This window comes from Arachis ipaensis, chromosome B07 (genome assembly GCF_000816755.2).
Source record: "Arachis ipaensis cultivar K30076 chromosome B07, Araip1.1, whole genome shotgun sequence".
NCBI lineage: Eukaryota > Viridiplantae > Streptophyta > Magnoliopsida > Fabales > Fabaceae > Arachis > Arachis ipaensis.
Genome location: NC_029791.2, coordinates 110683986 through 110696131, shown reverse-complemented (window position 1 = coordinate 110696131; position 12146 = coordinate 110683986). Strand labels below are relative to the sequence as shown.

Sequence of the window (12146 nt, the reverse complement as noted above, 5' to 3'; positions counted from 1 at the left end):
ATTTAATTTTTGATGCTTGAGTTATGCTTCTCATGCCTATTCCTTGCATGCTTTCACCTCTTACATCTATTTAATTATGAATTGCCTTATTGATCTTGATTGATGTCTTACCTACATGTTGTAGCTACCATGTATTTGAGCTAACATATTTCCTTTGGCATTCATTATCACTTGGAATTTTCTCCCTTCCGATTTTGGTTATCTATATTTTACATTCCTCCTTTTTCTTCTTCCTTAGGCATGGGTACCAAGAAAGGAAAAGAGAAGGTCACTGACAAGCCACCGGCTAGGAGAGGAACCAAGAGAATACTGGCAAAGGCACTTCCATCTACCAGTGTCAAGCCGCCAACAAAGCGGGTGAAGAGGATCATTAAAGTTGATGAATCAGAGAAAGCCTTTCCCGTACGAGACTCCACACGGTTTGCTAACCGTTATTGCGAACAGATGTTCCCCATCCTGGCTGAGAGGAACTACAACAATGAGCATCTACTCATTGTCCCAACACACTTTTTTTATTTTGTGGAGCCCCGAATAGAGAGGAGACATTGGGGATTTTTGAGGAAGCAGCCTCGAGAGGCCAACTTATCCTGGGTAGTTGAATTCTACTCAAACTTCTACTCGCCTACTCTACATACTATCTTCGTCCGTCAGCAGCAGGTCCCTATCTTCGAGAGTGCCATACAGAAAACATTGGACCTTCCACCTAGTCCTGAGGGATGGGATGCATATCAAGAAGCATCTCGTAAGCGCCAGATGTATCAGTTCGACTGGGATAGCGTACTCAGAGTTATAGCCCAACCTGGCAGCAAGTGGATCTACGGGCAGCATCGTTCAAAACCCAAGAGCATCTTAGCCCAGTTACTCACCCTGGAGGCTCGCGTGTGGGCACAAATTATGTCTCACTATGTCTTTCTGAGCACTCACGAGTCGACCTTCACAGCAAACATGGCTATCCTCATCTGGTGCATCCTGACAGAGCAACTCCTCAACCTGCTCCGACACATCCGGGATGCCATGGGACATGTACAGATTACGGGTAACCTGTCTTTCCCTGCCTTGGTTTCAGATTTAGTCTCTGCAGCAGGTGTGTCATATCGGACAGAAGACACGAAGGTCATGATCCCTAGGGCCGACCAGTATGTCCTGAATGGAAAGTACATCCGGCCGCCAGTTCCCTCTGCGAGCCGACCTACAGGTCCATCTTTGGATACTCCTCCTTCTTCTACTCCACCATCATCCCCACCACAAGCACCATCCATCCATCAGATGTTCCTACATATCCTTGAGAGGTTCGACCGGCAAGACCGGCAAATGGAGCAAATAGAGCGCCGTAACAAGCATAGATACAACTATCTGAAGGAACTCATAGCTGGTACTCACCCACCTCCAGAACAGAAGGACACCCCAGACTCCCCTTCATCCAGTAGCACAGGCAGCCAAGGCGAACCAGACACTGGAGGCGACGCTTCCAGCCCTCCCATGCTCCTTACTGACGGCACGGAGGACCGTGCTAAGCCTTAAGTGTGGGGAGGTCAGTCCTTGACTTCCGGAGGTAACTTTTCTCTCTCTCAACACTAACATTTGACTTTTTTCTTTTGTTAGATAGGATAGATTGCATGATAATAATTGTTTGCATGTATGTTTTGCTTGGTTAGAGTAATGAGTTTCTTTTCAAGACCCTTTTTTATAGTATTTTACTAATCTAAATTGAAAACTTGTGTTAAACTTGTTTGAAAATTGTAAATTGGAACATGAATTATAGCTAAGAACACACAACCTGTGAGATTTTGAGCTTAATTACATGGTTACATTATTTAACCATAATATTTTATTCTTATGTGTTTTCTTCTCTATGATTGTAATCTATATTTTGTTCCATTCTATATGTCCATTGTTAGTATATTTACATGCTTGCATATGATTGAGGCCATCGTTTGTTATTGAGAGATTAGAGTGCATATACACTACCAGTGAGGGTTCAATGTTTGATTCTATGTTCCCTGCTTTCATGAGCTGTCCTCTTACAAGTTTACCTGTCTTTTATTATGTGATTTGAATTAGTGGAATCCGATTTATTTTTGTCTTGGAAAACTTATTTACTTTTAACCAAGTAGACAGAATCATCTAAGCATATAGTTACATTCATAAGTTGCATATCATGATTCTTACTTCATTCTTTTCATTCTTTTGTCTCCTTGAGCTTAGCATGAGGACATGCTAATGTTTAAGTGTGGGGAGATTGATAAACCACTATTTTATGGTTTATCTTGTGCTCAATTGAGTGGTTTTTATTAAGTCTTTACACACTTATTCATACGAATTACATGATTTTACAATTCCTTCCTAGTTTTATTCCATAATTGAAAACTTGCTTCCTAAGCCTTTAAATTGTGTATTTTAATTCCCTCTTTATACCATTCGATGCCATGATTTGTGTGTTAAGTGTTTTCAGGCTTTATAAGACAGGAATGGCTTAGAGGATGGAGAGGAAGCTTGCATAAATAGAAGGAGCACAAGAAATAGAGGATACAACCAGCGAGCAGCGACGTGCACGTATGGACGACGCGTGCGCGTGAATTGGAGTTCGCACGACGACGCGTGCACGTGCCTGACGCGTACGCGTGATACGCGAAGTTGACCAGCGACGCGTACACGTGACTAACGCGTACGCGTGACATGCGCTACCTGCAGAAATCACAGAACACGCTAGGGGCGATTTTGGGCTGAGTTTGGACCCAGTTTTTAGCCCAGAAACACAGATTAGAGCCAAGGGACAAGCAGAGACTCAACAGACATTCTCATTCGCATAGTTTTTAGTTTTAAATTGGAATCTTAGAGAGAAATCACTCTTCCTCTAGGTTTTCTACACACTCATAGTTTTTATAGTTTATGCTTTTGCTTTGGATATTGAGAAGAGTCACTACCTCCGTTGAAGTTTCTATTATTCTAGTTTGCTCTCTTATTCCTTTACTCTTTTGATAACCTATTAACCCTGTTCAGATAAGGATGTTGCATTTTGGGATTTATTAATGCAAAGAATTATTTTTACTTTTAATTAATTTTCAATTCCTATTTTATTTAATTCATCATGTCTTCTTCTTATATTTCTGTGAACTTTATATTCATGTCAATGGAGTAGACTCCTAACTTGACTTGGGGGTTGACTAAAAGGAGACCCTTGAGTTGGAATGTTCAAGCGATTAGTTAAATTGGAAGTTGTTGGCTAACTCTCTAGGCACTAACGCTAATCTTTCCATAAGGAGAGGATTAGGACTTGTGAATAAGAGTTAGCTTAATTGCTTGACTTTCCTTTATTTAGTAAGGGTTAACTAAGTGAAAACAACAACCTCTTGATACTATACTTGGAAAAATCCAATAAGGATAGAACTTCTAATTAATCATTCCCCCGGTCAAGGCTTTTTATTTGATTATATAAATCTCTTTTAATTTACATTGCTTTAATTCACAATCCTTTATTTTTCTGTTCTCCAACTCTCAAAATTCTTTGGAAAATTCCTGACTGATAAAATAGCACCCTTTTGTCAATTCATTGGGAGACGACCTGGGATTCCTACTCCCAGTATTTTTATTCTAATTTTGTGACAACCCTTCTAAATTGATAAGCGGATTTTCGTCGATTAGGAACTGTACTCACAACGTTGTTTCTATATTAATTTCTTAATCGACTAATTTTTGCTCCCATCACTTTACTTTTATGCACACAAGGTGTTTGTGAAAATGCCAACTTTAGAATTTGAGTAGATTTTTCCACCTTGGCTTGTGGTTTGAGTTCCTAGGATACTAGAGTCATAATGTCCGACATTTAGTGGTAATTCTTGGGTAGTTAGTTGACTCTTGTTTTCATTGACTCTAGCCTTTTATCAACTAGTTTGGTAAGTTGGTTAGGACTTATGGATTAAGGTCAATTATGCTTGCTTGACTTACTCCTCGATGGTTGGGGTTGACTAGGCGAGATTGACTCATTATAATTACCATAGTTGTGGTTATGGTGATGATAGGATTCCTTGGACTCTCATTCCCAAGTCAAGGCTCTTTTAGTATTTATAGCATTTTCACTAGTTTTGACCTTGTTTCCTTTTACTTGCATTAATCACAATTTTGAGCATTCCTTAGTTCTTTTATTTCTTAGTTCCTTTAATCTTTCATTTCTTAAATTCAAAACCCTTTTGTCCCCTTAACAACCGAAGGCGTAACACTTCCAATTGCATCCTAGGGAGAACGACCTGAGGTTGAATTACTCTCGGTTTATATTAGAAATTGTAAACTTTGATCGAGCATTACTTGTTGGTTGAGAACTATACTTGCAACGAGGTTATTTCTCCTTTACCGAGAAGGAATTCTTAACCGACGAATTTGGTCGCCATCACTGCTCCAGTTAGGTGATGGGTTATTAGGAGATAGCATTGATGGCAAATCGACTGTCAGGATATCATAAAATTTGCTATTGGTTAATGAGTCACTTGCACTGCATGATCTGGTGTTGTTTGTTTATCCTGATTTATTGATCAATATTTCTAATGTTGATTATTTTAAGGACTGGAATATCTTGGCACTCACAGTTGATGTTGTAACGAAAGTTAACAATCATGTCATGTCATTACTCCGTGGTAATAAAAAGGTTTATCTGAGTTCTGACTTAATATTGAATGAATATGGTCACTTGGAATCTGAATTATACACAATGAGCACAGAGACTTTGAATCCATTGAACTGCTCTGGTATTCCACAACACAAGTTAGTTCTTAAGATTGGTGTTCCTGTCATGCTTCTTCATAATATTGACCGATCAATCGGATTGTGCAATGGGACAAGAATGCAAGTTAGGCGACTTGGTGATCATGTTATTGAGTGCGTGATACTAACTAGACGTAATGTTGGTCAGGTTGTATTTATTTCTAGGATGAATATGGTTCCTGTTCATACCCTGGGTCGAGCTATCCGACCTGGGATGATTAACGACAAAGCGACCGACCTCTTCAGGTCAAGCGGACCGACTTCTTCTTAAAGAACTCGGCCAAATCGACAGGAAAGCCCATAAAAGGCCCAAGTAGAGGGACACGACCCAAATCCAAAGGCCGTCCCAGCCTATAGAGATAAGGGCGGTTCCCTTGAAGATAAGCTGACCTCAACTCAAAGATGAAGATAAGATAAGATAACTAACTTATCTTATCTAGAAAGGTCACTCTACAACTACTATAAATACACTGGAGCACCCAGGTATAACATATACTCTGATTCTACATAAAACCTGCTTTATACCTATGCTAACTTAAGCATCGAAGTCTCTTGCAGGTACCCCCCACCCTTCGGTGATGAAGGATCAGCAGTGCAGTCAATCCAACAAGTCAAACGCACCCGCTCCGACCGTCATCCACCGACCGGACACGTCGGCTCTAACCAGTGCAGAAGATCTCGTCCGAGATCGACCTCCAGTTTCAGGTAACCCTCGGAACATTGGCGCCGTTGTCGGGGACCTGGAAGTCATCCCAATACCATGGCGGACGACCATGACAACGATCACAATTCAGATCTAGAAAATAGAACGCCGCACAAAAATGCGGACACCCCACTAAAAGACACCTCAGAATCCAACGGAGACAAAAATCCAGCAAACCCGGGAGCAATAGAAGCTCTTCAAGATCGCTTGAAACAACTTGAAAAAGAAACCCAACAACAACGAGAAATCGGAAAGGATCTACAAAGAGAGGTACGGCGACGTTGACAGTTGGAAGAAAAATTATAGCAATTAGAAGCCGATCTCAAATCGAAGGCCCCTCGGATCACTCCTAAGGAAAGCTCACGTAAAGAACAGGATCCATTCACCAGGGAGATCATGAAAACCAAAATCCCAAAGGACTTTATCTCCCAGATATGACTTTATATGACGATACCACAGATCCCTACCACCATCTCAGCAATTTCAGAAGCAGAATGTACCTTACTGACGCCTCAGACGCCGTTCTCTGCAAAGCTTTCCCAACAACTCTCACGAAGACAGCAATCTGATGCTTCGACAACTTACCTCCAAAGTCCATCTCAAACTTCGACGACCTGGCCAAAAAGTTCCTGGCCAGATTCTCCATCCAGAAAGATAAAGCCAAGCACGCCCTCAGTCTACTGGGGATCAAGCAAGGAGATCAGGAGAGCCTCCGCAACTACATGGAAAGATTCAACAAAACATGCATGGACATACAAAGCTTACCAACAGAGGCCGCCATCATGGGACTCATCAATGGCCTACGAGAGGGACCATTTAGCCAATTTATATCAAAGAAGTACCCTACCTCATTAGACGAAGTACAGGAGCGACCAGAAAAATACATCAACATGGAAGAAAACACTCGGTTGGGAGAAACCTCAAAATCTGGGAACCCCTACCGAGATAAAAACAAGGAATCCAAAAAGAAAGAAGATCGACAGGGGGAGAAAATCAAAAAGTACCATAATTACACCCCTCTCAGGGCATCCCTGGTCGACGTATACAAAGAAGTCTGCCACACAGAGAAGATCCCCCCAGCGCGACCACTCAAAGGCAAAAGGGGAGGGGGAAACCGGAAGGAATATTGTGAATACCATCGAGTTCGAGGGCACTCCACCAATGAGTGCTTTGACTTAAAGAATATCATAGAAAAATTAGTGAGAGAAGGAAGATTAGATCGATTTCTGGCTACCCGAGATGATGACCAAAGAAAAAGACGAAGGGACGAGGAAGACGGACGAACTGAACGATCACCTCGGACACCAGAAAGACATGTCCACATGATACATGGCGGATTCGCAGTAGGAGGGATCTCCAAATCCTCTTGCAAAAGATATCTTAAAGAAGTATATCATGTCAAAGGAGAGGAAGAAGCGCTTAACATCCCAGCGATAACATTCACTAAGGAAGACGCGTTGGGCGTCATCACAGGACATGACGATCCCATGGTTATCACCATCATATTGGCAAACGCCAACCTACACCGCACCTTAATAGACCAAGAGAGTTCTGCCGACATCTTATTCAAAACGGCCTTTGATAAACTCGGCTTAGAAGCAAAAGAACTTAAAGCATATCCAAACAGTCTGTTCGGGTTAGGAGATACCCCGGTTCATGTATCCACCAGATCAAGAAAAGACCTTGTTCTTAACACCAAAGGCGAACTACTGCTACATCGTGATGCCTTTCGGTCTCAAGAACGCAGGAGCTACTTATCAAAGGCTAATGAATAAAGTCTTCTCAGATCACATCAGAAAAATCATGGAAGTTTATGTGGACGACATGTTGATAAAGACACAGAGCGAAGATACATTATTATCCGACATGGCTCAAGTGTTCGACACCATAAGGAAGCACAACATGCGACTCAATCCCGCAAAATGCACCTTCGCAGTAGAAGCAGGCAAATTCTTAGGTTTCATGCTCACACAAAGGGGAATTGAAGCAAATCCAGACAAATGTCAAGCCATACTCAACATGAAGAGCCCAACCTGTGTCAAAGAAGTACAACAACTCAACGGGAGATTGGCCGCCCTATCCCGATTCTTAGCAAGAGCCGCGATAAAATCCCTCCCCTTCTATGCTACGTTAAGAAAGGGAAAACAGTTCGAATGGACGACAGAATGTGAGCAAGCCTTCCAAGACTTCAAGGAGTTCTTAGGACGGCCACCTATCCTATCCCGACCACGAGAAGGAGAACCGCTCATATTGTATCTCGCAGTAGGAAACCGGGCAATAGCCTCGGCACTAGTCAGAGAAGACGAAAATGGGCAACAACCTGTCTACTTCATTAGCAAGGCACTACAGGGATCCGAGCTGAACTATCAGAAAATAGAAAAATTTGCCTACACTCTTATCCTAACATCTCGACGACTCCGCCCGTACTTCCAGGCTCACACCATTAAGGTTCGAACTAACCAGCCCATAAAAGGAATATTGCAGAAAACAGATCTAGCAGGTAGAATTCTACAATGGGCAGTCGAGTTGTCAGAGTTCAATCTCCAATATGAAGCTCGGTCGGCAATCAAATCACAATATCTGGCCGACTTTATCGCAGAATTCACAGATACCCTAGAAACCCCCACAGAATGGAACCTTTACGTGGATGGTTCTTCAAATAAAACTGGAAGCGGCGCAGGCGTGATAATAGAAAGCAACCAAGGAACCCAAGTTGAGCTCTCCCTCAAGTTCGGGTTCCCGGCCTCAAACAACCAGGCGGAATATGAAGCATTATTAGCTGGTTTGAAGCTGGCTAAAGAGGTCGGAGCTCAAAAACTCAACATCTACAGCGATTCACAAGTGGTTACATCACAAATAACAGGGAGCTACCAAGCCAAAGATCCCACCATGAAAAAGTATTTGGATAAAACCAAAGAATAGCTCGGACAAATCGGGGAGTATAAGATCTGCCACATACCCTGCGAACAAAATGCCCGAGCTGATGCAGTCTCAAAACTAGCCAACACCAAATCAGGGGGTAATAATAGAAGCCTCATCCAGGAAATGTTGCAGAACTCGTCAATCTCGGAAGAGGAAAAAGTCCTGACTATAACAAGTCAGGACCAAGGATGGATGACCCCTATAGCCAACTACCTCAAAACAGGAACGCTCCCACAGAAGAAAAGGAGGCAAAGAGGTTAAAAAGGGAGGTACAGTACTACACCATCATAAACAACATCCTGTACAAAAGAGGAATCTCAACACCTTTACTAAAATGCGTGCCAACCTCCAACACAAAGGAAGTGCTAGAAGAAATACACGGCGGTATTTGTGGCAATCATCTCGGAGCACGAGCTCTCACCAAAAAAGTACTCTGGGCAGGATTTTATTGGCCAACTCTACAGAAAGAAGCCACAGAATTTGTAAAGACATGCCCACCATGTCAGAAACATGCCAACTTTCACATCGCCCCGCCAGAAGAGCTCATCAGCGTGACCTCGCCTTGGCCGTTTGCAAAATGGGGACTCGATCTTCTCGGCCCCTTCCCACAGGGATCAGGACAAGTTAAATTACTCATAGTAGGGGTAGATTACTTTACAAAGTGGATCGAGGCAGAGCCCCTAGCCAATGCCACCGCTCAAAGAAGCCAGAAATTCTTATATAGAAACATTGTCACGAGATTCAGGGTTTCATATTCAATAACCACAGACAATGGCACTCAATTTACAGATGCAGGCTTCAGAAAACTAGCAGCCGACTTGAATATAAAGCACCAGTACACCTCCGTTGAACATCCACAAGCCAACGGACAGGCTGAAACTGCTAACAAAGTCATACTGGCCGAATTAAAACGAAGATTACAAGATGCAAAGGGAGCCTGGGCAGAAGAGCTTCCACAGGTCCTATGGGCATATCGAACAACGCCACATTCCACCACGAAGGAATTCCCCTTCCGATTAGCATACAGAATAGAGGCGATGATTCCAGTAGAAACTAGGGAAGGGTCGCCCAAAGTAGTCCACTACAATGAGGGAGCAAACTCCCAACTTCAGAGAGAAGAGCTCAACTTGCTACCCGAACTCCGGGAAAGAGCTCGGATCAGGGAAGAAGCTCTAAAGTGCCGAATGGCTTCCAGATATAATCAAAAGGTAGTGTCGAGAAGTTTTGCAGAGAATGATCTCACCCTAATCCAAAATGATATCGGAACAACTCGACCAGGAGAAGGAAAGCTGGCAGCAAACTGGAAAGGACCCTACCGAGTTGTAGAAGTACTTGGAAAGGGCTACTACAGACTGTCTGAACTCGATGGACGAGAGCTTCCCAGGTCGTGGCACGCTTGCAACCTAAGAAGGTACTACAGTTAAGAAGAGATAAAAGATCTCATCATTGGATGCACTCTTTTTCCTGAAAAGGTTTTTTAATGAGGCATCAAGTTGAGACTCAGACAATCCCATATGTATCTATTTGCATTGTTCCTTTAAATAAAATATATTTTAGATATTCTACAAATATTTCAAGACTCATTAATCTGAAGCATTCATCGTCCGATTATAAAGCAACAGATCGGCAGAAAGTGAAAAAGAATTTCACTGCACGATCACGATAAAGACAACCGTCCGATAAAGGTGAAAACGCGATTCACCCAAAGGACGATCTAGAGATGACAACCACTTTCTACAAATCGGCAAAGATGAACACAGAATAATGTAAGAAGTTATCGAAAGTGATCTAAAAAAGAACTTGACGAGGTCTCACGGATCGCTAAAATAATAACTTAAAGACTGGTCGAACGTTGAGAGGTCAAACCAAGTCAAACCAAGTTATAAGTAAACCCTGGAAAGAGGTCTGGCCAACCCTATTAAAGAGGATTACTTTAACTTAGAAGGGTCCGACATAACAAAGTCAGCCCAAAACGAAAAGTTATTAAAGTAGTCCCTGAAAGAGATCTAACAAAGATCCAAGAAAAAGGACTAAAAAAAATAACTTAAGGGAGACCGACATAACCAAGTCGGACTCCTACTACCAAAAAGTGATCAAAGTAGTCCCTAAAAGAGATCTGACAAAGATCCAAGAAAAAGGACTACAAAAAATAACTTAAGGGAGACCGACATAACCAAGTCGGACTCCTACTACCAAAAAGTTATCAAAGTAGTCCCTGAAAGAGATCTAACAAAGATCCAAGAAAGAGGACTACAAAAAATAACTTCAGGGAGACCGACATAACCAAGTCGAACTCCTACTACTAAAAAGTTATCAAAGTAGTCCCTGAAAGAGATCTGACAAAGATCCAAGAAAGAGGACTACAAAAAATAACTTAAAGGAGACCGATACAACCAAGTCAGACTCCTACTACTAAAAAGTTATCAAAGTAGTCCCTGAAATAGATCTGACAAAGATCTAAGAAAGAGGACTATAAAAAATAACTTAAGGGAGACCGACATAACCAAGTCGGACTCCTACTACTGAAAAGTTATCAAAATAATCCCTGAAAGAGACCTGACAAAGGTCCAAGAAAGAGGATTACAAAAATAACTTAAAAAGAGATCAACCTGACGAAGTCAATCTCCTACAAACAAGTTATAAAAGTAATCTCTGAAAGAGAGGATTACAATAATAACTTAGAAAGGGACCAACGCAAAGGAACCGGTCACAAATACGAAAAATCGAGAAACAAGTTGGACCCCACAAATCGTAACCTCAAAGGATTCAAGCTACAAACAGCAAAGTAATCCAAGGAGGTCGAGCAGCATGATTTCGAACATCAATAGAAAAACAAAAAAGATGTCAAGTCAAACAACTGCTTCTACTCTATAAAGTTATAAGGCCTCGAAGGCCACCAAAACCTACCACAAAGAGATAACAAGTTACCTTTTGTTTTTCAAAATAAAAAGTTGCTAGACAAGCAACTAGGAAGCGTCAGCAAATAAATAAAAAAGTTCTAAAAGAGCCCACAAGCTGGGCCAACTACACAAATTTTCAAGAAGAGATCAACAAGCATTGGGAGCCTTCTCGGCAGCATTAGGACAAGGAGAAGGAGGGCGAGTCTGAATCGGCACAGCATCCACAGTTCCATCCTCCCGATTCAGGATCTGACAATCCGAGTCGGGCACAGCAGGAAGAACCGAAGAGGTCGGCACTTTGGTAGAAGACACAGGGGAGGAACAACATCATCATCATCACCCTCATCATCAGGGACAATCTTGCCATCCCTGACTATATTATCCAGGCTAAAAAGGGCAAGGTCGGCTTCGGGAGTAATGACCTGAACTTGCTCCCTCAAGTTCTCATAAGCAGCAGTCACGCTGCCAACGAGATGACTTTGGAGCTCAGCATAATCTTCCCGAACACTGTCAAGCTCCCCCCTCAGGCGCATCACCTCCCGATAAGATGAAAGGTAACTCTCCTTGTGCATCAGAACTGCGTCCTCAGCCAACCTCAAAGAAGCCGCCAATGACTGAGAACTCACCTCCTCATTCTTCAAGTCCTTCTCCAACTTAGCTACCTTCGTCTCAAGCTCCTCCTTTAACTCCTTCATCCGATCAAACTCTTGTTTCGCCTCCTCCATAAACGCTTTAGTAGCGTAGAGAGGGAGATTCTGAGCAGTCCGATATATGGCAGCCGACATATACGCCATCTTCACATGATTTCGGGCCATAAATTCCAAGTGATGAAGGATGGACACATCGTCCATGGAGAGAGCACCGTA

General features: G+C 42.4%; 1 protein-coding gene across 1 annotated transcript in view; it reads left to right on the top strand.

Moving 5' to 3' along the window:
• LOC107607640 overlaps nt 946–12146 on the top strand; it is a 23247-nt gene continuing 12046 nt past the window's right edge. The window contains exons 1-2 of the mRNA XM_016309569.1: nt 946–1113; nt 4556–4903. Of these exons, the coding sequence (XP_016165055.1) occupies nt 946–1113; nt 4556–4903 (516 nt within the window). The remainder of the gene's footprint in view (nt 1114–4555; nt 4904–12146) is intronic.